This window comes from Rutilus rutilus, assembly GCF_951802725.1.
Source record: "Rutilus rutilus genome assembly, chromosome: 8".
NCBI lineage: Eukaryota > Metazoa > Chordata > Actinopteri > Cypriniformes > Leuciscidae > Rutilus > Rutilus rutilus.
This window is the reverse complement of record NC_140222.1, coordinates 25351705-25378321: the sequence shown is the minus strand read 5'-3', so window position 1 is coordinate 25378321 and position 26617 is coordinate 25351705. Positions and strand designations below refer to the sequence as shown.

The window sequence follows — 26617 nt, the reverse complement described above, 5'->3', positions numbered from 1 at the left end:
TGTCATGTCAGAAAACGTAACTTTTAATTTTTGATTTTGCCTACCTGCAGCAACGGAACTCACACTGGTAAAAAAATTGTTTAGAATAAACACACTTAAGTTACTCTGGATAAAGATTATTTGTGGCACATAAAATATACCTTATAATTCACATGTCTCAGCTTTTGAAGACGAATCGATGCGTGATAGCGTGAGAATCTTTTAGTTCAGTCACTAAACCAACAGCGCCCTCTGCTGGAATTATAGTCTTGCAACATGTTTTTTTAACCAAATGGCGAGCACAAACAGCATTTGGTTTTCTGTGCCATTATACTTAGATTGTACATCAAATTACATTTTAATTATTACAAAAACATTTATGAAATTAAATAACAGCAACAACGATTATAACCTTTGTCAGGTTAGACGCCATTTTGAATTTAACGCAGAAGAAAACGAGGCTGTGAGAGATGGACCACCTTTACAATGGCACGCACTGTATAAATGTCCTAGATCACGTAATTTTCACAACTTTTAAAACTGTTTACGGAGGGGTTTTTTCCGAGAGACTTTTCACCAGCTGAACATTAGGATAGTTGTTAAAAAACAGTACAAGAATCCACTGAACACACTGTATTCTGTCCCTCACAGGGTCGTTTTCATTCCTGTCAAAAATTAAATATGATGCCACTCTGACTGAAGTCTATACCCCGTTTCACAGACAAGGCTTACTAATCACAGACTAAAATTCATGTTTGAGCTGTTTTAACTGAAAGCAATTAGTTTTGAAATATGTCAGTGCCATTGTTGTCTCAAGATGCACACTGGAACGTACCATTATTTTACAAGGGTTTTTGGTGAGGGTAACAGGGCTGACATTAAATCAGGGGACACCGATACAATTATTTATATTTTATACAAAATAATGTATACTTATTCCAAAACATTGCTTATACTTGGTATATTATGCAAATGTGATTTTTGTATCATTTTGCAAATTAAAAGTCAATCATAGTGAGGGACAGGCCAAAATCCTTACCAGCATAAATGTAATTGTAATGATTTAATATAATTTTAAATCGACTTTAATGTAATGTAATATTGAGGAAGTAATACATATTATTATTATGTTTTTAAATCACAAATTTATATTTTATAGTAATTCTATGTCTGATTATATCTTAGGGACACAAAAGGCACCGTTTTATGGAGTGACCCAATAATGTTTTTTTTTTTTTCGAAGGCATGTTTATAAAAGCTATAAATGTCCTAACTGAACTAAGGCCTACTCTGAAAGGTCTGTTAAACCAGGCCATAGTGTATTATACATGAGCTTAGTTGGCACAATATTGTCTTTGTTTACAGGCAAGTTAGACTTGGACTCAGAATGTATTGTTTGGTGCAATTTAGATACATGAAATATTTGTATTAAATGGAAAAATTGTGTTTTATAGTCTTCATGAAACTAATAACTAGTCTTTATTTGAAATTATTCCACAGCTTCTGGTTTCTTTATGCAACTTTGATTGGCCAATCATAGACATTTAATGAACACAGAATGAATATCTTATGGAAAAAAAATAATATCATCCACAAGTTGAGTAATAAAAAAAAAGATAAAGCTGTCCATATGCAACGTAAAACAAGTAATAGTGTGAAATCCACTGGTCTCAACTCTGTCACTCTTAAACCAACAACTATTACTAATCATTACAGCATGCAAATAATACAAAATAACATCCTGTACTTATATGCCAAGGTAAAGAGTTTTTTTTTTTAAATAGTTTAACCAAAAGTTAATGATCACTGCAGGCAGACTAAGCAATTGCAGGAAAATTTAACTTTTTAACATACAGTGGTCTGAAAAATCTATCACAGAGTATACTCTGGCCTAACAATGTTAAAATTACCCTGGACCTTTTTTTTTTTTCAGTACTCATTGTTAGAAAATTAGCATTTGATGCTCTGAAAGCATCCAGCTGAAAAGCCATCGACATTTATTTAGTCCAGCTGACTTTGGGAATGTCGTAATGCTCTGTCAGTGAGTCCAGGTGTCGGTTGAAATCCTGTAACATAAAGAAACATTCACAAATTAATTAAAACACACACACGTTACTTAAAATATGAATATTAACATCATTTGACCTTACCTCAACTCTTCTCTTGTGTGTTTTGGAGGCCTTCTTCAAAATTCTTTCCATTTGCTAATAACAAAAATGATAAAGAAAGAATGAATATCACTTTATAATCCAATGGCAAGTCAGAGCAATTTCATTCGGTGAAACTGACAATTTATTACTTGGAATTCAAAATATATACCACAAAAAATACACTTAGTATTTGTATACGGCATTAAAACAATAGATGACAAATATATAATGTTATAAATACCCTTTTTTCTTGTATTTTGTCGAATGACATCTGTGCTGGCGTCCTTTTGTCAACATAAACTTTCTTAGTGCCGTTTTCATTTTGACTGGTCATAGCCTGGTCCTCTAAGGCCATAGCCTGCTCCTCTAAACGCTTCCTTTCCTTTTCCTTCTTCTTTTTTCTATAGAAAAAAAACCCAAAAGAAGTAAAACTGCACTCATAATAACACTTATACAACTGGAACAACATCAACACAACGCTAGCATAACAGCTAACGGCTGTCGTGACAGGTAACGCCAACATTTCCCCACAACAAATAACAGCTAAAACGTTTTGATATTTAGAAAAGCATGACAATAATCAAATACATACTTTTTACTTGCTAAAGAGACTCCTTTCAGGTTTAAAGACCCTTTCTGGACAGATTTGTACTCCGACATGTTGGCTTGCTTTCGTCTAAACAACAGACGGTCGGTGGTGTTTATAACTTATCCTTGGTCTTACTGCCCTCTACAGGACAGGAGTGACAAGATATAGATTGTTAATAATCTGTTTTTACATTTTATTTCCTTATATTTTGCACATTTGTGGTTTGTTATGTGACACTGAATGCTAGTTATATATTTTTTAAGAAACTGAAGTTTCTAGACTAGACCGTACGCAAAACGCGCATGCGTGTTCCAGAGTCATCCGGAAGTACGTCACGCGTACACTTCAAACAGCATGGTGGAAGATCCGATGAGGCACAATGGCACATATCGTACTACATTCTATGAAGAGGATAAACTTTCCTGTTCTGAATGCTTATAACGAGCATTTTGTCAACACTTTTTTTATTCAACACCGTAGTTATGCTAAAAAACCAGGTAAGGTTTATTTTGTACCTATTACATATGCCTTCTGACCTTGGAGGACCAATTTTCAAAACATTTGTTTTTATATAATATTATTATGTTTATATTGGTTTGCATTCATATTTTAAATATATTTTCTTAATAAAGTATTATTTTGTCTCTCGTAGTAATGAAAGGAAAAGGTAAAGGAATGGTAAAGGAAGTTCTTAAGGGTCCAGAAGTGTGCAAGGATCCAGTGAGACTTTGCACGCATGCAGTTGGAGTCAACATCTTGAAACAGGGCGAAGACCCTCTTATTAAACCCAAGGAGGAGTATCCAGAATGGTATGATGAGGTGTATTTTACTTTGTAATGCATTTATTGCATCTCAGATTAGCTAGACAAATAACAGGTTTGTAACTCAAGATGCATTTGTTGTCCCATGTCTTCAGGCTGTTTCAGTTGGACCTCGGCCCACCCAAAAAACTCAATGAACTGGAACCGGACAGTTGGGAATACTGTAAGCTTTTAAGGAAGGAGCATATTTGGAGACATAATAAACTGCATAAAGGCAAAAAGATGTAGAGGGAATGGACAGAATGCTTATATGAATCATGCTTCTTTGAGAGCAAAGCCTGGGTGAACCTTTGCTTTCCCAGCGGGCACAGCGGACATTGCCAGATTTGCCGGTGTGTTGGTTCTCCTGTTTCTGAGGATCAAGTGGTTGTGTTTTTGCTAGTTTTGTTGTCATTCTTTGTATTACTATTGTTGTCGTTTTGTTATTGATCTCATTTCAGTCACATGAACAAATAAAATTCTGATGCCATCATCAATGTGCGATGTCAAAAAGTGTCTTAAAAAAAAAAAAAAATATATATATATATATATATATATATATATATATATATACAGTGCTATGCATAAGTGAATACACCCATGCTAAAGTTGACTAAAAAGGAATAAAAAATCATATTTTGGAAATTGAACTTAATGCCTTAATTAAAAAAATTAGGAAAAATCCAACCTTTAAGGACACCAATTTTCTTTGTGAATGAATAATGTATCGTAAATAAATAAATGTTCTTCCTTAAAATACATGGTGCATAAGTGAGTACACCCCTATGTTAAATTCCCATAGAGGCAGGCAGATTTTTTTTTTTTTTTTTTTTTTTTTTAGGATACTATGCATCCTGATAAAGTTCCCTTGGCCTTTGGAATTAAAATAGCCCCACATCATCACATAGCCTTCACCATACCTAGAGATTGGCATGGTTTTATTTCAGTTAGCCTAAAAGCTAGTTTGATTTGCATTGAGAGATGATCTTATGGAAAGTACCCCATGCCAATCTCTGGGTATGGTGAAGGCTATGTGATGATGTGGGGCTATTTTAATTCCAAAGGCCAAGGGAACTTTATCAGGATGCATAGTATCCTAAATTTATTTAAAAAAAAATACTTAAAAATAAAAATCTGCCTGCCTCTATGGGAATTTAACATAGGGGTGTACTCACTTATGCACCATGTATTTTAAGGAAGAACATTTATTTATTTACGATACATTATTCATTCACAAAGAAAATTGGTGTCCTTAAAGGTTGGATTTTTCCTAATTTTTTAAATTAAGGCATTAAGTTCAATTTCCAAAATATGATTTTTTATTCCTCTTTTTAGTCAACTTTAGCATGGGTGTATTCACTTATGCATTGCACTGTATATATATATATATATATATATATATTTAACTATAAAAAAAAATCTATATTATATTTTCTAGTTATGGCCTGCATCTGTCTCTCTTGACTATCTAGCATCTGTCTATCTATCATCCATCTGTTTGTCTACCTGTCTGTGTCTATCTATCATCGATCTATCGATTATTCGTCTGTCTGTCTGTCTATTCGTCTGTATCTATCGTCTGTCAATATCATTCGTCTGTATGTCTATCTATTCGTCCATTTCTATCTCTGTCTTCAGAGATGGGCATAAATACATGGAAATGTATTAAAAAATATAAATACAAAATACTGTGTGAAAAAATTTATTTAAATAAAAAATACAGTATTTTGAATTTTGAAAATACACAAAATACATGTGAAATTGGCCATCCAGTGCAGGTATAGGTCACAGTGAATGAAGAAACTACATAGGCCTTCTGACTTTTCATTCCTAACTACATCTCTGCCCTTTCTTTCTTTCTTTCTTTCTTTCTTTCTTTCTTTCTTTCTTTCTTTCTTTCTTTCTTTCTTTCTTTCTGGCAATTACATATAAACTTATGCAAAATAGCAGCCATTTATATACTTATTTCTGGTTACAATGTAGTCTATTACTTGTGGTGAACACTATTAAAAAAATCATACTGTATGTAAACCTGTGGGAACCTTTTCTGCTATCTAGCAAAGAATATGGATGGGCGATATGACCAAAATCTCAATTTGACTTCACAGTAACAATATCATGGTTTCACAATTCTCAATATCAGTTTTGATTCCACAGCATAAACTGAATTTCAAACTCTTTTGAATTTTTTTTTTTTTTTTTTTTCAGGTAATCCAATGCTTTTTAAGTAATTTTATGTTTATTTTATGTAAAGTTTATTTGTTTCTATAAGTTTATTAAAATTAGAAAGTGTATCTAAAATTTAAAATTAGAATTAACATCTGACACTTTTTACCCCTTTTTGATTATTATTTTTTAAGTACAATAAAACTAAAAGCTGAAGATTTTTGTGGTGTATCATTCATCAGTGCTTCTTTTTCCACTCCAACGTTCCAATAATTCCTGCCCACTAAAAGCTGCACGGATATTTGCTTACAAATAGGCCCATCTATGTAAAAGATTTAGAAAAAGTTCCATCAATTCAAACTTTATATCATCGCTATGATATGTAGTGTCATATCACCCAGCCCTAACATGCAGTAATGCTTTAAACACATTTGACAAGCTAGTTGATAAAAATCAACTATTCTTTCTTTTATTCTTTCATGTTAACTGAAGTGAATAATGCACTATTTTAACTTTAATCAACAAGTAGAATTGATCATAACATTCTCACCTTCGCTGATCGCTGATCCAATGTTGAGCTAGTGAATGTATGAACTAGTTGATGCACAAAATCAGTACCCCGATAAAGAGGTTGACTGGCAAAAAGTATTTTATGTATTTTGAAAATACAAAAATACTCATCTTAAATGCATTCAAATACAAATTACATTTGATTTTTTCCAAAGGCTAGTATTTTGTATTTAAAATACGTATTTTAAATACATGTATCTGAAATACTGCCCATCCCTGTCTGTCTTTCTGTCCATCTTTCATCTATATCTGCCTGTCCATCTTTCATCTATATCTGCCTGTCCATCTATCATCCATCTGTCTGTCTATCAATCTATCTATCATCCGTCTATTTGTCTGTATCCATCATCAATCTCTGTCTGACTATCTATTCATCTGTATGTATCATCTATCTGTCTATTTATCATCTGTCTGTCTATCTGTTCGCCTGTATATGTCTTTATGTCTATCTATTTTTCATCCATCTGTCTATCAATCATCTATCTGTATGTCTATCTATCTGTCTATTTGTCTATCTATAATTATAATGTATCTATCTATCTATTTAATTATAATCTATCTAATAATTATAATGTATCTATCTATCTGTCTGTCTATCTATCTAGGTTATGTGAGGTAATAATATGTCAGGGTTGCACCTCTTCTTCAGCAGGAGTGACTTGTCATGATGTCTTGCTGCTATAGGTCGAGAGAAGGTGAAAGTAAAAAGCTATTGCTGCGCATGGTGGGGGTGTGCATGCAAATACATGTTAGAAAGAGGAACTACTGACTGAAAAAGACAGAACTGCTGCGGATGTTTACCATATTGATTTGCGGATCCTGATAAGTATTAGTCGCAGTAAATCACATTCAGGTAAGTTAAACGGATATTTAGAGACCGATTGACTTTATTGGTAAATCAAGAGTGAATTCAGTGAGGTCTTTAATTATAAGTATTTGTGCCTCGGTCACTTTACAATCTGCGTTTTACGAGCCCGGTATAAACTCACTTCCTGGAGATTAAATTACCGTATAACAGGTAAATATAGCCTACTTTTCTTTGCCTGTTAAGATTAAATTTAAGAGCCTTTCGGTTTCAAATGAAATGAAATCTACTAAAAGAAAGATATAATCTTTTTGGAGCTTTGCTCATGCATTGCAATGATATCATAGAGCTAATTTTATTTTATTAATTGCCTTTACGATTGGTTATTTAAACTTACATTTCTTGGCGCATTGCCAGCTGTGTCGTGAAATAAAAAAAGTATAGCCTACATTTGGTTCCGTATTTTCATAGCTATGTTGATTGGTTTTCACTGTTTTATTAACGTACAGGAACAAAGAACGTTTACATAAAATATATATTGAGATTTCTTCTGTTTGTGATTACGGTGTTAATATGATTTAAAAATAATAATAATAATGATAGACCCTATGCCTATATTTGGAACAACGACAAATAAGGATTTCAGGGCTGATAAAAAAAGAGAAGTTGTTCGCAAATCGAGATTAAAACATTAGGCTATGTAAATGTATATTCATGTTGAGTTAATGCATTTTTGAAAAACGTGTAGTATTGTCTACAAAATTTAGATTTAATTACTTTAAGAATGTCAAGCAACGTAAGCAAGCAAGCAAGAAGTTTTAAGATTTGAACTAGTTTTCAGTTAATTTACTGTTGTTGTTGTTGTTGTTGTTATTATTATTATATCACACCACCTTTCAATTTGGTGGTCAAAAGCTTTTCAAATATTAGTAATATTTTAAAACATAATTACTCAGCTCAAAATAAAATATTATGCATAATGCAATAGGCCCATAACGAGTGTTTTTATTTTATTTTAAGAATTGCAGTCTTTAAATGGGAATTTTTCTTTTTGGACAGTTACACCATGCACCTACATTTACATTTATTCATTTAGCAGACGCTTTTATCCAAAGCGACTTACAAATGAGAACAATAGAAGCAGTTAAACTAACAGTAGGACAACAATATGCAAGTGCTATGACCCTTCTCAGTTTAATCTAACGCAGTACATGTAATTATTATTATTATTTTTTAAGAATAGAAGAGAAAGTGTTAGTATTACTGGATCAAGTGCACCTACACATTTTTGGACTTTAAGCCCCCCAAAAACTACCAGTGTGTGGTGTAAATTTTTTTAATTTGGTTTTGATATTTGTTATGTGGGTTAAAAGGCACATAACATTCGCATAACACAATACAATTTTAGGAATTTAAATTTAAATAAACCTCTTGTCATTTATTTCTCAGATAATCATTGATCAAATTATGGAGGACAAGAATTTGGGTGTAGAAAGCCTGAATGAGACAGAGCTAAACAGACTTGGTTACATGCTAGACAATCTAGAGTGTGGTTGGAAACAGCTGGCAAAGGCAGTGGCTGAGCAGCCCCAATTCTGCTATAGGTAAGTTTGTTATAGGCTAAATTGTGTGGAATAACTAGCCGATACTGTGCACGGTTATGACCGATTCACAATTACAGAATCTCCTTCTTTGCAGTGACAAAGAGCTGACTGACTGCTCAATCAAAGTATTAAGTCCACATGGCAGTCCTGGCCGATACCTGCTTGCCCTCCTCGCAGATAGACGGTGTTCTTTGGCTTTCCTGCTTCAATGCCTGAAGAAAATTGAGCACAGAGAGGCTGTTGGATTTATTACTACACATGGTAGCTAAATATACATAAGGACACATCTAATCTAATCTAATTCAAGGTGGTAACCCGAAGGGGTGGGTCATATCACCCAGGTGTTATTTGTGTTTTTGGGTAGTGATGGAGCCTATTAACATCACACTGCAGCCACAGAGTCAGCGGGTAGCAGAGGGAAGTACCGTGGTTCTGAGCTGCAGAGCAGTTGGACCTGTGGAGCTCACCTACCAGTGGTTCAGGGGCAAAGATGAGGTCTGCTGCACTACATTCTGTAACTAAGCCTACTGATTTGAAATGTCATCCTTAGTCTGATTATTTATGTTCTCGGTAGATGCCAGGAGGCAGTGGCCCAGAGCTGGTCCTGAATCCTGTAAGTCCATCTCAACAGGGCCATTACATCTGCCGTGTAAGTTCTGGGGACAAGTACGTCTTCTCCAGCTGGGTCAATGTACGTCTACTGAGGCCTGGAGGCGCAAGTGCAGGTGTGTGAATATTTCACCTTAAAACTTACTTCAGACTTGAAGGAATCAAACTTCCTTCAACACTGATACATTGTGTCAATCAGACTATCATCCAGGTGGATATCCCCCCTTCCATGTAAAGCGCTTTGAGTACCTAGAAAAGCGCTATATAAATGTAACGAATTATTCAATATTATTATCTGCAGGTGCCAGCGGTAGCTACTTCCCTTCTTCAACTAGTGGGTTGTATATTACTCAGCAACCCAGGCCTCAAATGTTGGTGGAGGGAGACACTCTCTATCTCGAATGTGTTGCTCAGGCCAACCCACCTCCACAGTTCCAGTGGTTCCTTAACAAACTTCCAATGCCAAAGTGTACTAGAAGCTTCTTAAAGGTACTCATTAAGTTGAATTTTAAGTATCACAGTTGAACGTGTAGAATCATTTATTAGAAAATGCAAAGGGTTATGCCAAAGTTTGGTGTACAGTGTACTTAATTGGACATCTACATGGGCTTGTCCACAGATTCCATGCATTACCACAGCGGACAGAGGTACATATACTTGCAGGGTTTACAACCTCTATCATGAAATGTGGAGCGATCAGGTCCAAGTAAACATCGGTAAGGAGCTTGAGACAACATGATCCATAATCATTCCTTTAAATATAAATGATTTGTTTTTCATAGCATGGCCTATTTTCCCTCAGGTCCTGGTTCTTCTTCTGATGTATCATGGGAAACAACTGAAGTGGGTAAGAATGATCTATATAATTGTATGATTAAGCATATGTACTGATGCTTTCTTGTCACTCACATGCACCTTATGTTTTACAGGTGCTTCTGATGCGGGTCCAAGGCAAATGGGTGATTGTTGTGGTAAGTGATAAGGAAATTACTCTTGGTATTTTTTGTATTCATAGGATCTGCTATGTCAATCTTGTCACTTCACAAATTTATAGCCACTGACAAGGTAGCACTGCTTATGGGGAATATGAACTACCTGCATCACCGGCAGCTGAGAGCTCCCATGGCAGATGTGCATGAGTTGACAAACCTTTTACGCCAGTTGGACTTTAAAGTCGTCTCTCTGCTGGACCTCAACTGTCAGGAGATGCATAGTGCTGTTACTGAGTTCCTGCTGCTGTTGGATCGAGGTGTTTATGGTTAGTTCCTTGTTGCGTCAGTTGGATTTATGCAGCTGTAGAATGTTACGCCAATCCTGATTGTTTATTGTATATGTTTGGATCATCTCATCTCTGTCTGCCATTTCAAGGGCTGTTGTACTTTGCTGGTCATGGCTATGAGAACTATGGAAACAGTTTCATGGTACCCATCGATGCTCCAGCCTCTTATACCTTCAAGCACTGTCTCTGGGTGCAGGACGTGTTGCAGCGCATGCAAGAGCGCCAGACGGGACTTAACGTTTTTCTTTTGGACATGTGTCGGAAACGGTGTGGTTTGATTCATAAGTTTATTATTTCTGAATGATTGTACTTAAAATATTACTCGAACCTGACTGCAGTTGTGTTGTTCATACAGAAACCCAAATGATGAGAGCATCCCACAACCTGGCCCCTTGAGAGTGACCGCAAACATAGTGTTTGGCTATGCAACGTGAGTCTAATGCAATGACATGTAATTTTATTGATGTCTAGAAATTGTGATTGCAATCTTCGCATTCTGGATTCAGGTGTGTTGATGCCGAAGCATTTGAAGTAAATAAAGACGATCTCTCTAATGGAATCTTCATGAGCTTTCTTAAGAAGAGACTGATGGAGCCAGAGAAGGTCACGGTCCTGCTTGACAAAGTAGCAGAAGGTTTGGGGTTAAAGATGTTCCCTAGTTATCCACAATTCATTGTTGGTATCAGTGTTTTGTTTGAATTACTTTTCAGACAAGATGTTACAAAATGTGCAAATACTTTTAAGCCACATCTACATCATAAACTTCTCTCAAATTGATAGTGTTGGTCATTTTTGGAAATGTTCACATTTGAACTGCTCTGGGCTGCGTTTCCCAAAAGAGCCCAAGTTGATCGTAAAGACCATTACCACCAGTGTTCTCTACGATCATCTTGGTTCACAATGCTTTTGGGAAACGCAGCTAGCAGATAGAATTATTAGATTAAATTCTTGAACGTCAAGTGTGACTGCACAGTTTTACAGAGTTTATGTCCACTGCAGACATGGGAAGGTGTAAAATCACTCGTGGCCGGCAGGCTCTGGAACTTCGCAGTAATCTTTCAGAGCGTCGTGCCCTGACGGACAGCATTCAAGCTCCAACTTGCCAAGTCACAGCGTCAACACGGAACTTGCAGTGGGCCATCGCGCATGGTGGGACCTGTTCATAATAAAAACCTTTTAGTTTATAATCTTATGCAAAGTACAATGGCTATAAATAAAATGCAGAAAATATTGAAACATAATGATTTTGTGTAAATGGTTCCAGTCATCCCACAGAGCCGCTGTCTTCAGTTTAAATGTGGTGTCAAGGTACAGCTCGGTTTCGCTGCAGAGTTCTCAAATATAATGATAATCTACACTCGGATATTGGAGACTCCTAAAGACATTTTGTCATGCTCTGCTCAGCTCTCTGACTTTACAGAGGTAAACTGACATTCTTGTAGATCTGCAAATCATTTATTGATTTATTCATGAGAAAATAACATAAAAGATTTATCATTAATTGATTTCCTGTGAATTAGATTCATAACCTTTTCATGCCCCACTTCAACTTGTGTATCTTTGGTAGATTGTCAAAAACATAGCCCAAGACGCATTGTTTTGTATTCAGTTTCGACTGATATCATTTCAGGGACCCGAAATAGACCTGAAGCACAGCAATCAGGAGAGTCTACGTGAGGCTGGCAGCTTAGTACTGAACCTAGATGATCTACTGCCTTTGGAGGAACCTCGGCTCTTTACTCGTATTAGTGCCCTGCAAAGGCTGAAGGTATAGTGTCTCATGTTTGTACAATATGTGCAAAGTATATCTAATGTATTACTTATATGGAATGCATATTATAAGGCATATCTTACTTGCTTTTCCCCTCACAGAAAGAGCTCTCATTTACTGTGTGTCTACACTACAAGTATGCTAATCTGGATGAAGAGGTCTTGGAAGAGCAAAGGGTCACTGTAGGCAAGCCTCTAGTGTCAAAACTCAACCTCCACGAGCCACGACTCTCACCTGCTTCCTCCACTGAACTGCAAATGTCCAGTATAATGGAGTCTTCATCCTTCAGTGAAAGCTTCAGAGCTAACCTGTCTGACTCAAACCTTTCCTACGTTGGATCTCCATCTCCATCCTGGTCCTACTGTCAGGGACCCAGGGACTCACCCACACACACTGGTTTAAAGAATGAACCTGAGGAAACCATAAGTCCAGAGTTTCTTGAGTCTGAAGAACCTCCTGCCATCAAGAGTTTGCCTAGCGCTTCTTCTGAGGAACTTCCGTTTAAATTTAGCAACTTACCAAATTCCATTTAGCAGGGAAGTGGTCAGGGCTGTGCGTCGGATGCATTACAAACTGTTACAGTTTGTGTATATAATATGTATACAATATGTTAAAGTGTAATTTTTCCACTCTATCTACCATATGTTACAGAAGCCTAAGAATGTAATATAACTGAGAAAGTTGATGTACTCTTACAGCTTGCAGTATTGTTTTGTTGATAAATCTACCAGTGCATTAAAAATTATCTTATTTTGGATTTGTTTGATTTTTCATTAAAGTACACCACAAATTATTCTGTCTGTGGAAATTATTGTAATGTATCTATCACTTGAATTTCAATAGAATACAATACAAATTACTAATAGAATGTTTTTTGTTTTTTTTTACCCACTAAAAGTGCAAGTAGCCTACCTTTTATTTATATATTGCATGTGTGATTGTTATGTATCAATCATATCTGCCTAAAGTTAATTAAATTAAATAACTAGGCTATTAAATCGTTTTTTTTCCCCCAACAATTCTCAGCTGTTCCAAAACCGATCTCGCACCTACAATATTCTTTATCTATCGCCACCTGGAGTGTATTTTATCAGCTAAAACTTTCTTGGAATTAATTACAAAATAATATCAGCAAAAAAATCTCACATTCCCGCGCTGGCAAACTCCTGTCAAACTGACCCGCGAATATTATGACGTCTATGCGCATGCGCCAAAAACTCCCAAGGCAGACGCATGCGCAGGGCTGTAGTCGACTGCGCCATTTTGCTTCGAGTGAGAAACGCTGTATATCGTGTTCTATCTACAATCCGGTGAGTGCTCGCGGGGTAGAAAGAGACTCATTGGTCTATTTCCACGATTATATTCACAACCCGAAAACATGTCAGACTCTTCGACAGCAGATGTGGGGCCTATGGAGGCGGGGGTTCGTAAATTATCGGAGCTGAGAGTGATCGATTTGAAGGCCGAGCTGAAGCGCCGAAATCTCGACATCAGCGGCAATAAAAGCCTGCTTTCAGAGAGACTCAAAAAGGCAAGTGGACCCCGAGAAATATCCATATCTCATCATTTATCAACTCTATACTACATATGAATAAACATGCTTTGCATGGTCTGAGTTACTGGGGTGTAACGTTATGCAGTAACGTTACATGTGCTGTTTATATTCGTACTCTGGTTTTATTGTTATGAATGATGTTTTGGATTGTTACTGTGATTTTTGTTATGCGCGCCCTATAAGTTTATGTATATAATTCTTTATGCACGACTGTCTATCTGTTTCAGACATCGAATTGGCCTTGCATTATGTTTTGAATGCGAGGCTTACGTAATATGCAGCGAATACAATAGGTTGTCAGTGTAGAATAAAAATAAGTTCTTGTGTGACGCTGTAAACAATAGGTAATGGATGGCAATCATTCTTGTATTTGACTGTGTCCTACTTTCGTTTCAGGCTATTGAAGAAGAGGGTGGAAATCCAGATGAGATTGTTGTACACCTTGAGATAACGCCTAAGAAAACACCTAGGCGAACTCCAAAAGGTAAAAGCGAGATGTATTCTCGTTGATGTACTGATATACTGTGTTTTAAGGTTTTTCATTTAAATATTAGGGGTGTTACAATACACTCGTGTCATGATTCGGTTCTAAACACAATACTGATCTCACGATAGTTAAAGGATTAGTTCACCCAAAATTATAATTTTATGTAGCCTTACATGAGTTATTCCAATCATATTTCAAGCAGTTCTAAACCATCATGGTGAACAGTGCGCATCTGAAGTGTCTCAGCTGAATTAAATAATCCATTATTTATCGGCTTTAATATATCAGCCACATTTTTTTACCGGGCCTATATCATAAAAATTAACATATGTTAGCCGATTCCGATGTGGTGGCCGATATATCCGTCAGTTTTGATTTCATGGGGATTTTAAGTTGGTTTGAAATGGTATTTGTTTCTGTCTATAGGAAAGAGCAAAGATGAACCTGATGAGGCTGAAGATGGCACCCTTGAGGAGGACTCTGTTGACGGCCAGGTGCTCTGTAATATGAAGTTGTTGATGGATATGATCTGAACTGGGTTGAGTTATTTTGCATAGGTTTATCAAAACTAACAATTTCCTTTACCTCCTTTAGGAGGACCCAGATGCTATCCCAGATAGCCTTCATGATATGGATATCATGGACATGAATGTTCTGGATGAAGCCGACATGGGCAATGGAGGTGGGCCTGATGGAGACGAATATGACGAAGAGGTCCTAGATACTTTATCAAATGAAGAAAACGCAGGCTGCCTGAGGGAGGATGCCGCAAATAACTACGATGCGGAGGATGCTGATGAAGCGCTTATGAGTAAATCTGAAGTGGAGGAGGTGAGGTTTTAATATTAGCTAATGATACCGCAGCTCAGTTCTCATCAGTGTAATTTTAGTTTTTTTATTGTTTTATTCATATTTTGCACTAGCTTTTGTTTTAGTTTTATCGTTAGTCTTCATATTAATTTGTTTAATATTTAGTAATTTCATTGTGCTTTTGTCTTTTTTTTTAATATATTGCTATTTAGGTTTAACTTATTTTTTTAAGTTTATTTTTTATTTTTTCCTTTTAATAATGTTAGTGCTTCAACTTAAACTTATTTCAGTTTATTGCCAAGGCAGCATTTTCTAATTTTCGTTTAGTTTTTCTATTAGTTCTTCCAACTAATATTTATATTTTATTTTATTTCAGCTTTCTTTCAATTAAGATTTTTTTTTATATAGTTTAACAATAATAACCCTAGTTCTTATTGCACATTGAGTGATACTTTCTTTGGCTTTCAGGAAATAAAGGCTAATGATGCAGACATGGATGAAAACCAGGAAGTGCTGTGTCAGGTATTCAAGGAAGTTGACATTTTGGGGGGGAGGGGGTTTGTCCCGTTGGGTTCAGCGTAGGAATGCCAACGATGAATCGACGATTGATTAATTGTCGTTAATAGTTTCTTTGATTAAAACGTATCGATGATTGATTAAGCAAGGTCATCATTAGAGTGCATAGTTTTGAGGTGCGCACAGGGTTCCCATGGGTCCTTGAAAGTTTGTGAATCTGAAAAAAAAAGTGATTAGTGATCAATCAATTTAGGTAACTAAACCTATGCGCGTGAACTCAACAATCGACTACTCTGGACTTCGACCGAAAACAGGATGTAAACACAGGTATGTGTGCTGGCTGAATTAACGTCACTTTTATTGATATCTTTCACATCTACTGCAGTCAGATGCACCCGTGTTCACTCTGAAGGAATCACTCACATGGCTGGTGCACTTGTAATGACACATGAAGGATGTTAAGAGGCTAAAAGCAGGTTTAAAACTTGCCCCGTTGAAGTCAACAGGGTGCAAATTTTAAAAAGAGGATAACACGGTGTAGGCAACACCGATTTTTGTCGTTGTTCTCTGTACTGACAGCACTCCAAATTTACAAAAAAATGAGCTTAATGTTAAAATTGACCGGAGTTCTCCTTTAAGACAGCTGACATTCTACAAGTTTATTTCCTTTATTGGCAAGGGCTATTATCATCAGAGAGAGTTTCTGGTGTTCAAAGAAGGAAATGGAATATAAACATTGTTACTGTTTAATTACAATGGCGAATCCATCATGACGGAATTCTAATCCCCAATTTGTTAATCTGTGTTTAAAATGAACTGGTGCAACACCAGTTCACAAATCAATTTAAAATAAAGCCCAGATCAACAAATCCTAGATTAGCTTTAAACTGTGCTTAATTTAATCCTTATTGGTTCAACCCACCCTAAATGTATCTGGCCTTGTTTACACTGAAATGTGACCCAATTCATAGTTATTTTTATTTTTTATTGGCTCATATGTGACACAGATCGGATGTGTTCTATGACCGTGTAAACAGGAAAAAAACGGCATGCATTTGGATATTTAGAGATCGGTTTCAGGCCTAGTTCATATGTGGAAATAAATCAGATGTGCCAATGTGATTGTCATGTAAACAGGCAGATCGGATTTTCTGAGGCATTAGGCGACGTCTCCACAGTTTAATGACGAGAGATATCATATATCAACATATCAAAGGTTGGCTTGCTCATCCTAAAATTTCAGACCCACTGCTCCTCGTTAAAGCCAATATTTAAACACAATATCCTCTCACCAGTCCTGAGATCTCTCTCGCACACAATAACTGAAGCATATGCGCAGGCTTCAATGATGGCCCTTTTCGTCGTCCTCCGCCTCAAAATCATGGTGATGTTTGGCAAACTTCACATATATCGCAAAGCTAGCATCAAGCATATTTCGCATTCGTCCATCTGTGCAAGAACCCCCTTTAAGCATGCGCTATGTTTCAGATAGTATGGCAAGTGTAAACGCATGAATCGGATATTGGTCACAGTTGAAAGAACGCGTAAACGGACGGTCAAAAAATCGGATATAGGCAACAAATCAGAATTGGGCATCAAGACCTGCAGTGTAAACTAGGCCTTAATGTCTTCAAGCCATTCACTGTATTAGATAGTAGGGGTGGGAATCTCTAGGCTCCTCACGATTCGATTCGATTACGATTCAGAGGGTAACGATTATCGATGCATCTTTTTTTGTGTGTGTGTGACTACTTGATACTTTTAAAGCAAAGTATTTATGATGACCCATAAAGAATACAAACATAATGCTTGTGGACTTAGCATATTCTGAATAATTAGTAACATGCAAAGCCGCTCTTATACACAACTAAATAATAAAGAGTTATGACTTAAAATGTTTGCTGTATACCACAATCAAAAACGGCTTATACAAAAAAAGTGAATGAACATCTACAGAGAGCACAGTCAAAATGTAACTTTTTGTGACTGGCATTGCACTGATACATACTGTACAGATCGGTTTACAGAATATTGATGTGAAAACTAAACAATACAGAAAGCAGCTCTCATACAAAAAATACTAAATAGGTAACAATGAAATCGCCAATTTTCCATACGTTAGCTTTTAACGAAGAGGGTGCCGTTCGAATTTGGCACTCAGCCATCATGCGTCTCTTATGTGCACGCCACAGACTGTCCGCGCACTGCACGTCCGCTTTAGAGTTCTGCCTTTTGCGTTCCATCAATATTACGTTATAAAAAAAAAACAACGTTTTCCCCCACCCCTATTAGATAGGCTAGCTATTTATTTCTAATCATAATTAGCCACGGGTCCAAAAAACCCTCCAAACAAGTGATTTTACTGAACATAAGAACTACTTGAGTAAACGCCACAAAAAAGTTCATAGAATAAACGATAAGATCCTGGTGGATGGATGAGTGATCTTCCTGCGCTGTTTCAGCTGTGCGCTTCTATTCTATGGCGCATGGTAAATCAAGACCTTTCTATCCGAGCGATCAAGCAGATCTTTTGTGCCTACCCACTATACCCACCCACCAGTTTCCATCGGTTGAACTTTCAAATGACGTAGGAAAACACTGCATCATGATCGTGATGCGATCAGGTCCTGGAAGTCCTATAGCTTCAGCCAAGCAGCATGTCACTGTGATCGACGCATTGTCTTATGTTGTGTTTGGGCTCGTTTGAGACTACCTGCTCTAAAAAAAGAAAAAAAGAAAGAAATGTGATCTACTATGGTTTACTGATGTTTTGTTAAGTTACAAAACATGGCTAGTACAAAAGCTGTATATTGTTTACACGTGCGTCATCTGCCTTTTTTCATACAAATACTTGGTATAGTACCATACTTGGCTAACTGAAACAAATGTGCTTGTTGTACTCTGCTAGTTAAGACCTTTTCAGCAATATATGACTCAAGTCTATCTGTGATGCACAATGATTTTACAGATCACATTTTCATGTAAAGCAGTTTTTTTTTTTTTTCATGGTATGAAAATAGAGCACTTCAATTTAGGGATGCACTGAAATGAAAATTCTGTTTCATCCTTACATCTACTGTAATACATTGGTGTTAGTCTACAAGAGTATTTATTTAGTGAATAAATATTTGTGTCCTAATGGCCTGGTGGTAGAATTTTTGTTGACGTTCATCAGTGATTGTATATCAAGAGCAGGGACAAAGTTGTGTGCATTTTTTTTTGTGATTTCACCGGAACGAATAGTCTCCACAACAGCGTTGAGCGATTGATTGAAGCGCTCGTCTATGTGAAGTAGGGCTGCACAATTAATCGAATTTCTAATTGCGATTAAGGCGGGTATACACTGGGATTTCAACAAGGTTACCTACTCACACTGAACGAGTAGATCGCATGCGATATAAAGCCAAAGCTCACATTTTATGTGCTCACGCTATGCGGTCCGAATGTCGAGCTGCGACTTGACTGCTCCCACTATACGTGTGAAATATGCGCAATAAACCCCCATGCCGGGTTGCGCCAATAGACCATGATATCGTGTATCCAGATATATCATCAAAACAAGCATCAGCTATCAATATCAAGAGTATTTAGCATTTCCAATGTATGTATTACATTATTATTAGTGTTATTGTATTATTATTAGGGAAGGCCTACTTTTATTATTAAATTGATAGGCTATTATAGCCTAATTAATTTGCCATGTAATAATTTCATAGCGCATCACTGCATAACCAACATCCTGCGAAGATTACATAGAAGCTTACTCCTCATTGAAAATTGTCTAAAACCATTTAGGTTGATTACAATAAATTATATGCCTATAATTCAAATTATTAACAGTCTATAATATGTCTGAACACTGCAATAATCAGTCATCAATGAAAATTAAATCGGCTTTATTTAAAAAAACAGCTTGTTTAACATGAACATTGTTTAACAAATTAATAAGAGGCACGTGTAGCTACATCACAGGTGGCTTGGAAGACTGGGGTAATATGGTTTATCCATTTTGCAACACGAACTATAGGTAAGCAACAATAATTTGCAGCCAGTCTGATAGCTAGATCTCCCTCTTTTCGTTTTCTTTCTTGCTGCATTAAAGATGAAATGGTTAAACTTCTGTTTTCGCACAGGCGCAGTGAGGGAAAAACACTGAGTTTAGGGCAATCGTTCGTAGCTCTGCTTCAAGCTGTGCGATACCCTCACGAGGAGCGGCCAAAATTTCTGACATCAGATTGCCGGTCGGGAGAGGTTTATCGTCTCTCGTTTCCCCTGTACACTGCACGACAAACGACGCATGACAAAGCTGAAAATCAGCCTGACACAAAAAAGAGTCGCACAAGTCAGAATTCGGCTCAAAATTGGACGAAAATTGTACAGTGTATGCCCACCTTTACGGATGCCACGATTACGTAATCGTTCAAAGCCGTGATTACAAAAGAATAGGCTATCACGACTACTACGGAGAACCCAGCACAATAGGAACTACCAGTGACGTAAGTGTACGCTGAAATAAAAAGTCTCTCACCTTAGAAAACTGGACTTTCCTGTCCTGCTAGCCGTTATACTGTGCTTGTAGCGCGCACTCTTCAATTGCACATGCGAATGCGGCGGCAGCACGCTGTATATCGCTTCACTGTATATAAAGTGCAAAAGAAACTACGAGCATGCAACGCCGTTACGTTGTAAATTAATTAGTAAGTCAAAATAAAAGTAAAATACCAATAAATCACGTTACTGGTACGTCGTGTGATTTGTCATAATCGTGCAGCCCTAATGTGAAGACTGCACGAGCACCAAGAGAACACTGTTGCCTTCCATCATTGATCACAGCGTCCAGTTGCCTTCCATCATTGATCACAGCGTCCAGTTGCCTTCCATCATTGAACACTCTGCATGATTTCAAAAACAACACATTTCAGTGCCAGATCGCCTCTTATTTAACATGAACAAACAAATTGTTAATCAACTGGACTATCAACTTTGTATTAGATACATCTGTGCTGCGAGATGTTTCAAAAAGTGGTGGGGTCAATATTGACCCAGGCAAAAAGTCAATACCTGCAAATTACGCCCATGGTTGGATTTCTTTTGTCCATCTTCACTCATTTTCTGTCTTTAGCAGGAGGATGATGGAGAGCCTGGATGCGAGGACACCAAAAGCGAAAAAGGTACTGTATAGGGTTCTGGAATTGCTCTTAATTGCAGGGTGAAGCCTTAAGGTCCTTTAGTGTAAATGTATCAGGTTATTCAGGAAAAAGAGACTGGAAATCCAAAGTTGATTACTGGCTTTCTGCATTGCTGACACTGGGCATTAGTATTAATTTAGAACGACGTTATAGTCACTCAAATGCTCTTTTGTATGGCACAGATATGCAGAGAGTCAGTAATCTGTTTCAGTCAGTACATTGGTTGGTTTAAATGGTTGTTGCAGATGCAATTTAGTGTTTCTAGGTTGCTTAAAGAAGACAACGAAGAGAAGACAAGAAGAACTGGATCATGCTGAAGCAAAATCACTGTAGGACTCAGTTTGTTAATTGGAGATTTCACTAATGGACCATTTGCTTGTTTGAAAAGAAACAAATTTCCTGTAAAGACAGCACAAGCTGCTTCTTCCTTATCATGGACACTTCAAGTACTAAAGTCGACGATGGACACTCGGTTGTGGTGGAGGTCTTGTGGCTTTCCCTAGTCAACAGTGCGCCCTCAGCTTCAGGGTGCAGGTGAACTGAAAAGAAATGGCCTGTTGTCTGGAAGCTTGTTGCTTGTTCTTGCTTTGGTTTTTCCAGTCTCTTCATAGGGTAGCTTGCCTTTGCTTGTGTATGAGAAACCAGAGGGCCACGTCCTATTCCAGTTCCACGATAACATTGCAATGTCTCAGAAGTGATTAAACTCTGTGCCATTCTATTCCTGTTAAATCCGTAGAAAGTGAGAAAGTAGCCGGGTCTTGTATATCAGAGCCGCTTAAGGAAGACTTCGCTGAAGAGCCGACTGAAGACGAGAAATCTTCAGTCTGGGATTCTCACAAAGAGGAAGACAATGTGCACGACCTTGCTAACGCAGAGGAGGCCGCCAATTTGGAAGCAGAATCGCCAGCCTGCGAAATGGACGTTGACGCATCAAAGCAAAGTGAAGTCGATTCAACAAGCAAGGACCAAGAAAACGTTCAGGACAATTTGGTGGACTCTGAGAGCACTTCCACTCAGGCTGCTAATGCTAGCGAAACATGTCTGCGCGATATCGAAAGCGCAGTTGATTCGGAAATGGCGTCTAAAGGAGAAGCGGACGAGGAATGCAAGAAGACTGAACCTGCTGAGTCTTCAGAAGTCAAAGAGTCCTCTGTACAGGGTGGTGATGATCAGAAAAAGAGGTTTGTTGTTTTCTGTCTACTAGAACAATGGCTTTCTCTGTTTCATTGGCTCCTTTGTTAACAAGTATGGGTTCTCTTGGGAGGTGTAAACGACTGCGCATTTCGTCAACCATTTTGTCTTTTTTTTTTCTACCTTCAAAAAGTAATGTACCAGAAATTTGGTTTGCCATCTTAGTCCAAGGTATGTTTAACGTAATTGGGCTTCACGTGACTATTCAAGTTGTAATATCCAAATCTTTGTTCATTGACTATGGTTGTGTATTTTCACTAGGTGGGTATTTGTTAATCAACACTGGTGATCCCGTTCATTTTGCCCATTCAATTTCTCATAATACTATTTTCTTTTTCTCTAGCGGTGATGAGGATACATCAACCAAGCCTGAGTCAAAAGATGATAAAGGTGGGTGTGCAATGAAGCACTATTGACCAAGAAATTGTTTCTGGACATTGTAAATTGATCTTGCGCCTCATCAGGTAGTGCTGCTGCTAGCGGAAGGAACCTCTGGGTCAGTGGACTCTCTTCAACCACAAGAGCGACAGATCTAAAGAATCTGTTCAGCAAATATGGCAAGGTCTGCATGTTACAGAAAACTACACATTGGAAATGTTGTTCTTAGGTTTGAGGGTGTCTTGATCCATGTTTGCTTCTACTTGCAGGTTGTTGGCGCGAAAGTAGTAACAAACGCCCGAAGCCCAGGCGCTCGCTGCTATGGGTTTGTTACGATGTGCTCTACTGAGGAGGCCACAACGTGCATCAGCCATCTGCACAGAACCGAACTGCATGGCCGGATGATTTCAGTTGAAAGGGTATGTGATTTTGTTTATTATTTGGGTGCTAACATACTAGAGTTCGCCAGAGATAACTGCGAGTGTTCACCAATGACGATTTCTGCTTTTGGACATCTGATTTATTGTATTCCCATTTTATTTTCACTCCCTAACGTGGATTTTCTTCCAAAAGTTTTGTCTAGTGTGCAAGTGCCCTTATTTCTAAACTCTTTTGCATCAGAATTGGGTGGCTGGCAACAGTATTGACGTGAGGTGTGGAGTCAAAGCTAATTGATTGATCTGTATCTGTATTTAGGCCAAGAACGAGCCTGCTGGAAAGAAGCCTGCTGAAAAAAGCGATGCCAAAAAGCCTGGCAGTGACAGAAGACACTCCTCAGACTCGAAGACAGAGAAGTAAGTTGTAAATCAATTGTATTTATTTACAGACATCTCTGCATGCCAAATAACTAACGGTTTCATCCTTACAGATCTGAGAACAAGGATGAGAAGTCTGAAAACTCTGATGGAAAAGGTAACAAGATTAGCTTGCGTTCACATTTGTAACTACCTTCAGTAATATGCAAGGGTATCCAAATCTTAATGGTTCAATCTTGCTGTTACAGAACAAGGAGGAGAGAGGACTGTAGTGATGGACAAGTCAAAAGGAGAGCCAGTCATCAGCGTGAAGACAAAAAGCAAAGAACGAGTATGTTTTGTGGTTTTAACCATTTTGATTCAGATTACTTTGTGTGGTTCTGGAAACTTTCAAATGACACACCAATCTTTGTTTCAGAGCACTAAGAGTCGTGACCGTAAATCCTCTAGCAAGGATAGGAAGGACATTTTGTCATTTGACCAAATTAAGGAGCAGAGAGAGAGAGAGCGTCAGAGGCAGAGGGAACGAGAGATTAGAGAGGTGGAGAGACGCAGGCACTCTGGGTAAATTTGATGCTTCTATCCTTTGGCCCTTGATCTAAAAATCAATCTAGCAATTTTCCAATTGGTGTTTATTTACGATGCAGCGAGCGAGACCGCGACAGCCGTTCGGAACGCGAACGCATCCGCCTCTTTCGGGAGCGGGAGGAGAGGGAGAGATTGCTGAGGAAGCGCAACTTTCTGGAGGTGGAGAAACAGCGGCTGGATGCCGACCGCAGGGAGCGCGAGTTCCTGGAGCGTGAACGTCTCCGAATTGAGTATGAGCGGCGGCGCGAGCAGGAACGCATTCATCGGGAGAGGGAGGAGCTGAGACGGCAACAGGATCAGCTACGCTTTGAACAGGACCGACGTCCCGTCAAGAGGCCTTACGACATGGATGGCAGGTATGCATAAAGTAGGGTTGCCGAACAGTTTTGCAAGGTTTCCACACCCACTTGCAACTCTACTTGATTACTTGGGTAAGTTCACGCAGCAGGAGCACCTTGATTTGTCAGCTTTGACTGGTAGGGCTGCACCATATTGAAGAGATATGTGATAACTCGTTAAATTCGATAATGCTAAGAGTTTAAAATATATGTAAAATTAAAAACTGAACATGATATAACATGCGTTTCACATTCTATTTCAGCATCCCTTCAACTTTTGAAAGTAAACAGTGTTTTACTGTAGCATTACATAAAAAGTAAGTGTCATTTTAACGTCAGTTTAAACCAGGAGGTTTAGGGTTTATGTTAGGTTTATTTAACAACAGAAATTGATTAATCAAATTTAAAAATAAAAACACTGCTTAGTTTTCAGTGTATGAGTGAAATATACACTGATTCTTATTAAAGCCATAGAAGTTATTCAGTTATTTTCTCTTTGTCTGTTATTGTTTGATTAACATTAAGCACACACACAGAAGCAGGTTTATTAGGCTGCTGTCACTTCTGGAACCAATATATTGTGACGCGCTCTTTCTTTCTCAACTGTTTAGTCCACTCAAGACACAATTGACTGCGTTGACGTGAGTACTCGCCAAGATGGGCATTTTGACATAATTTTGTGTGTATTTGGTCATATAAGCTGCGGAAGAGAACTGAAATTAGGCGTCGCTTATTGCGCCTAATAACATTACACATGTCACACATGGAACAGTCATGTGCCCAGTCTATTCTCTGCTCTCTGCGTCAACCTAAAAATTTGACTTTTCATAATCTGTTGAAGTATTAAAATTATTCTGTTATCATAAACCATTACGATATGCATATCACAGTATATACATTTGCGATATTTTGATATCGTGCAGCCCTAAACTGTGGGATGCAGCGTGTCGGTATTATAATTAAATTTTTTTTCCTTTTCCAAATATACAGAAAAGATGACTGGCAGATGAAGAGAGTGACAATGGATGATCGCTATGGACGGTCGGATTTTGGACGTCAAGACCGCTACCAAGACTTTGACCACAGAGACCGCAGCCGCTATCAGGATGATATTATGGACAGGTAATGCCAGCTCTGTCTAACAGCAGCCAAATGCCTAGATATTTGTCTATAGATTTTGCTACTATATCGTAATGATTTACCTCCCCCTTATAAACAGGAGAGACAACCGAGGTGGTATGTCAGGAGACAACCAGGTAAGAAAAGCCCTTCACAGTCCTTCATTAGATTTGATCCTCGGGTATTGGAAAACATCTTATCCTCCTTTCTCAATTTACAGCACTTTTCAGATCGGGAAAGACATGGCAGGGACAGTCGTGACAACTGGGGTGGTGGCTACGACAAGCGTGGAATGAATCCTATGAGGCCGGTGCCAGGCAGGTAGGTCTTTTTGTCTCATCTAGTCAGATGTGCCGCCTCATTAAATGGCAAATTCTCTTCACTCAGTTGTTTTGCTCTGCTTCTTGTTTGAAGTCGTGACAACAGGGACTGGGAGCCTGGGCGTAAAATGGACGGGGACAGAAACTGGCAAGGTATGTCTACTATTATATTTTTCTATTATGTTCAAAAGAAGTTGCATGTTATCCTCTCTTCTAACTTACTACGTTTCTTTTTAGGAGCAGACCGAGGTGTTCCGGGACAGGGTCACATGGCACGAGGTGGAATGGCAAGGTATCAAGGTTTAGGCTTTTGTTTGTCATGGCTAGACATAACTGTGTAAATAGAGTATCATGGGAAATGTCTTTTGTTGCACATGAAACTAATATTTGTCTACTCTACTCCATAGCCGAGGTGGATACATGCAGACAGGGACGTCCCAGTCACTCTCTGGAGCCTTAAATCGACCGAATCAGATGATTCAGGGTAGTGGTATACAGGGTGGCGGAGCCTTTGGTCGACGCTATTAACTTAAACCCCTTGTGTATCTGTTATGTGAAAAGAAACTTTGCAGCTTGTACATTGCCAATCGTGCTTTGTAATTGTATTTTTAAGTCCACTTTTATTTTGATGGTGTAAAGACAAACAGATAATTGTGTAAAGGTTTTTTTTTTTTTTTTTTTTTTGTCCTCCCCTCCATTCCACATCTTTAGATTTTAGGCTTTTCTGTTTTTCACTTGTTGAATGCTCAGGAACGTTTTGCTAAAATGGTACCTGTCTTTAAAACCAAGAAATTGTTGTTCAATTGTTTTTGATGTTTCAATAAAATAGTGAAGTTTTCTTTACACAAAGGTGGTACTCTCATTTTTCTATGATGTACACGCTAGAATTCTGTTTCCACTAGGTGGCGCTCTTAGTCTAAGCAAAATTGGAGGAATTGAAGAATGCTTGTGAGAATGCAAGTAGATTTTTACATTTTCTGAAGAAACTATGCTCGTGTGTTGCAGTCATCCAATCTGAACAGGTTCATTTTAGTACTTGGGGTTAATGT

General features: G+C 37.8%; 4 protein-coding genes across 6 annotated transcripts; 3 read left to right on the top strand and 1 right to left on the bottom strand.

Annotated features, from left to right (window-relative positions):
* Positions 1 to 1439: 1439 nt before the first annotated feature.
* On the bottom strand, positions 1440 to 3047 carry fam32a (family with sequence similarity 32 member A). The gene is made up of 4 exons (XM_084417260.1): positions 2722 to 3047; positions 2371 to 2530; positions 2130 to 2183; positions 1440 to 2045 (listed from the first exon to the last, which is right to left on the bottom strand). The coding sequence occupies exons 1-4, from the start codon at positions 2787 to 2789 to the stop codon at positions 1977 to 1979; spliced, it is 351 nt and encodes a 116-aa protein (XP_084273386.1). The 5' UTR covers positions 2790 to 3047; the 3' UTR covers positions 1440 to 1976.
* mrpl54 (mitochondrial ribosomal protein L54) lies at positions 3039 to 4036 on the top strand. The gene is made up of 3 exons (XM_084417259.1): positions 3039 to 3215; positions 3371 to 3527; positions 3635 to 4036. The coding sequence occupies exons 1-3, from the start codon at positions 3098 to 3100 to the stop codon at positions 3765 to 3767; spliced, it is 408 nt and encodes a 135-aa protein (XP_084273385.1). The 5' UTR covers positions 3039 to 3097; the 3' UTR covers positions 3768 to 4036.
* Positions 4037 to 6975: 2939 nt separating this feature from the next.
* malt2 (MALT paracaspase 2) lies at positions 6976 to 13079 on the top strand. 2 transcript variants are annotated; one of them, XM_084416995.1, is made up of 17 exons: positions 6976 to 7107; positions 8509 to 8663; positions 8758 to 8924; positions 9028 to 9158; positions 9238 to 9388; positions 9574 to 9761; positions 9892 to 9988; positions 10075 to 10119; positions 10202 to 10243; positions 10327 to 10530; positions 10641 to 10818; positions 10907 to 10981; positions 11058 to 11185; positions 11551 to 11700; positions 11816 to 11973; positions 12182 to 12319; positions 12424 to 13079. In XM_084416995.1, exons 2-17 carry the CDS (start codon positions 8527 to 8529, stop codon positions 12853 to 12855), a joined length of 2421 nt encoding a protein of 806 aa, XP_084273121.1. In that variant the 5' UTR covers positions 6976 to 7107; positions 8509 to 8526; the 3' UTR covers positions 12856 to 13079. The 2 variants fall into 2 exon arrangements, with proteins under 2 accessions (XP_084273121.1, XP_084273122.1); XM_084416996.1 differs by having other exon boundaries at positions 7057 to 7272.
* Positions 13080 to 13540: 461 nt separating this feature from the next.
* On the top strand, positions 13541 to 26229 carry safb (scaffold attachment factor B). Of its 2 annotated transcripts, none has more exons than XM_084416907.1 (21): positions 13541 to 13853; positions 14274 to 14361; positions 14791 to 14858; positions 14959 to 15195; positions 15643 to 15696; positions 20813 to 20861; positions 21616 to 22060; positions 22414 to 22460; positions 22535 to 22632; positions 22718 to 22867; positions 23145 to 23242; positions 23317 to 23360; positions 23452 to 23534; positions 23622 to 23767; positions 23851 to 24147; positions 25120 to 25251; positions 25349 to 25385; positions 25469 to 25569; positions 25663 to 25721; positions 25806 to 25860; positions 25976 to 26229. In XM_084416907.1, exons 1-21 carry the CDS (start codon positions 13701 to 13703, stop codon positions 26094 to 26096), a joined length of 2562 nt encoding a protein of 853 aa, XP_084273033.1. In that variant the 5' UTR covers positions 13541 to 13700; the 3' UTR covers positions 26097 to 26229. The 2 variants fall into 2 exon arrangements, with proteins under 2 accessions (XP_084273033.1, XP_084273034.1); XM_084416908.1 differs by having other exon boundaries at positions 13547 to 13853; positions 20816 to 20861.
* The last annotated feature ends 388 nt before the right edge of the window (positions 26230 to 26617 follow it).

Coding starts and splice junctions, on each gene's coding strand:
- mrpl54 (XM_084417259.1), top strand. CDS start 3,098: ATGGCACATATCGTACTACATTCTATGAAGAGGATAAACTTTCCTGTT. Junction 3,216..3,370: donor TAGTTATGCTAAAAAACCAG/GTAAGGTTTATT, acceptor TGTCTCTCGTAG/TAATGAAAGGAAAAGGTAAA. Junction 3,528..3,634: donor AAGGAGGAGTATCCAGAATG/GTATGATGAGGT, acceptor CCATGTCTTCAG/GCTGTTTCAGTTGGACCTCG.
- malt2 (XM_084416995.1), top strand. CDS start 8,527: ATGGAGGACAAGAATTTGGGTGTAGAAAGCCTGAATGAGACAGAGCTA. Junction 11,186..11,550: donor GCTTGACAAAGTAGCAGAAG/GTTTGGGGTTAA, acceptor TGTCCACTGCAG/ACATGGGAAGGTGTAAAATC. Junction 12,320..12,423: donor GTGCCCTGCAAAGGCTGAAG/GTATAGTGTCTC, acceptor TTCCCCTCACAG/AAAGAGCTCTCATTTACTGT.
- fam32a (XM_084417260.1), bottom strand. CDS start 2,789: ATGTCGGAGTACAAATCTGTCCAGAAAGGGTCTTTAAACCTGAAAGGA. Junction 2,531..2,721: donor GTCTCTTTAGCAAGTAAAAA/GTATGTATTTGA, acceptor TTTTTTCTATAG/AAAAAAGAAGAAGGAAAAGG. Junction 2,184..2,370: donor ACAAAATACAAGAAAAAAGG/GTATTTATAACA, acceptor TTTTGTTATTAG/CAAATGGAAAGAATTTTGAA.
- safb (XM_084416907.1), top strand. CDS start 13,701: ATGTCAGACTCTTCGACAGCAGATGTGGGGCCTATGGAGGCGGGGGTT. Junction 14,859..14,958: donor AGGACTCTGTTGACGGCCAG/GTGCTCTGTAAT, acceptor TACCTCCTTTAG/GAGGACCCAGATGCTATCCC. Junction 25,252..25,348: donor CAGGATGATATTATGGACAG/GTAATGCCAGCT, acceptor CCTTATAAACAG/GAGAGACAACCGAGGTGGTA.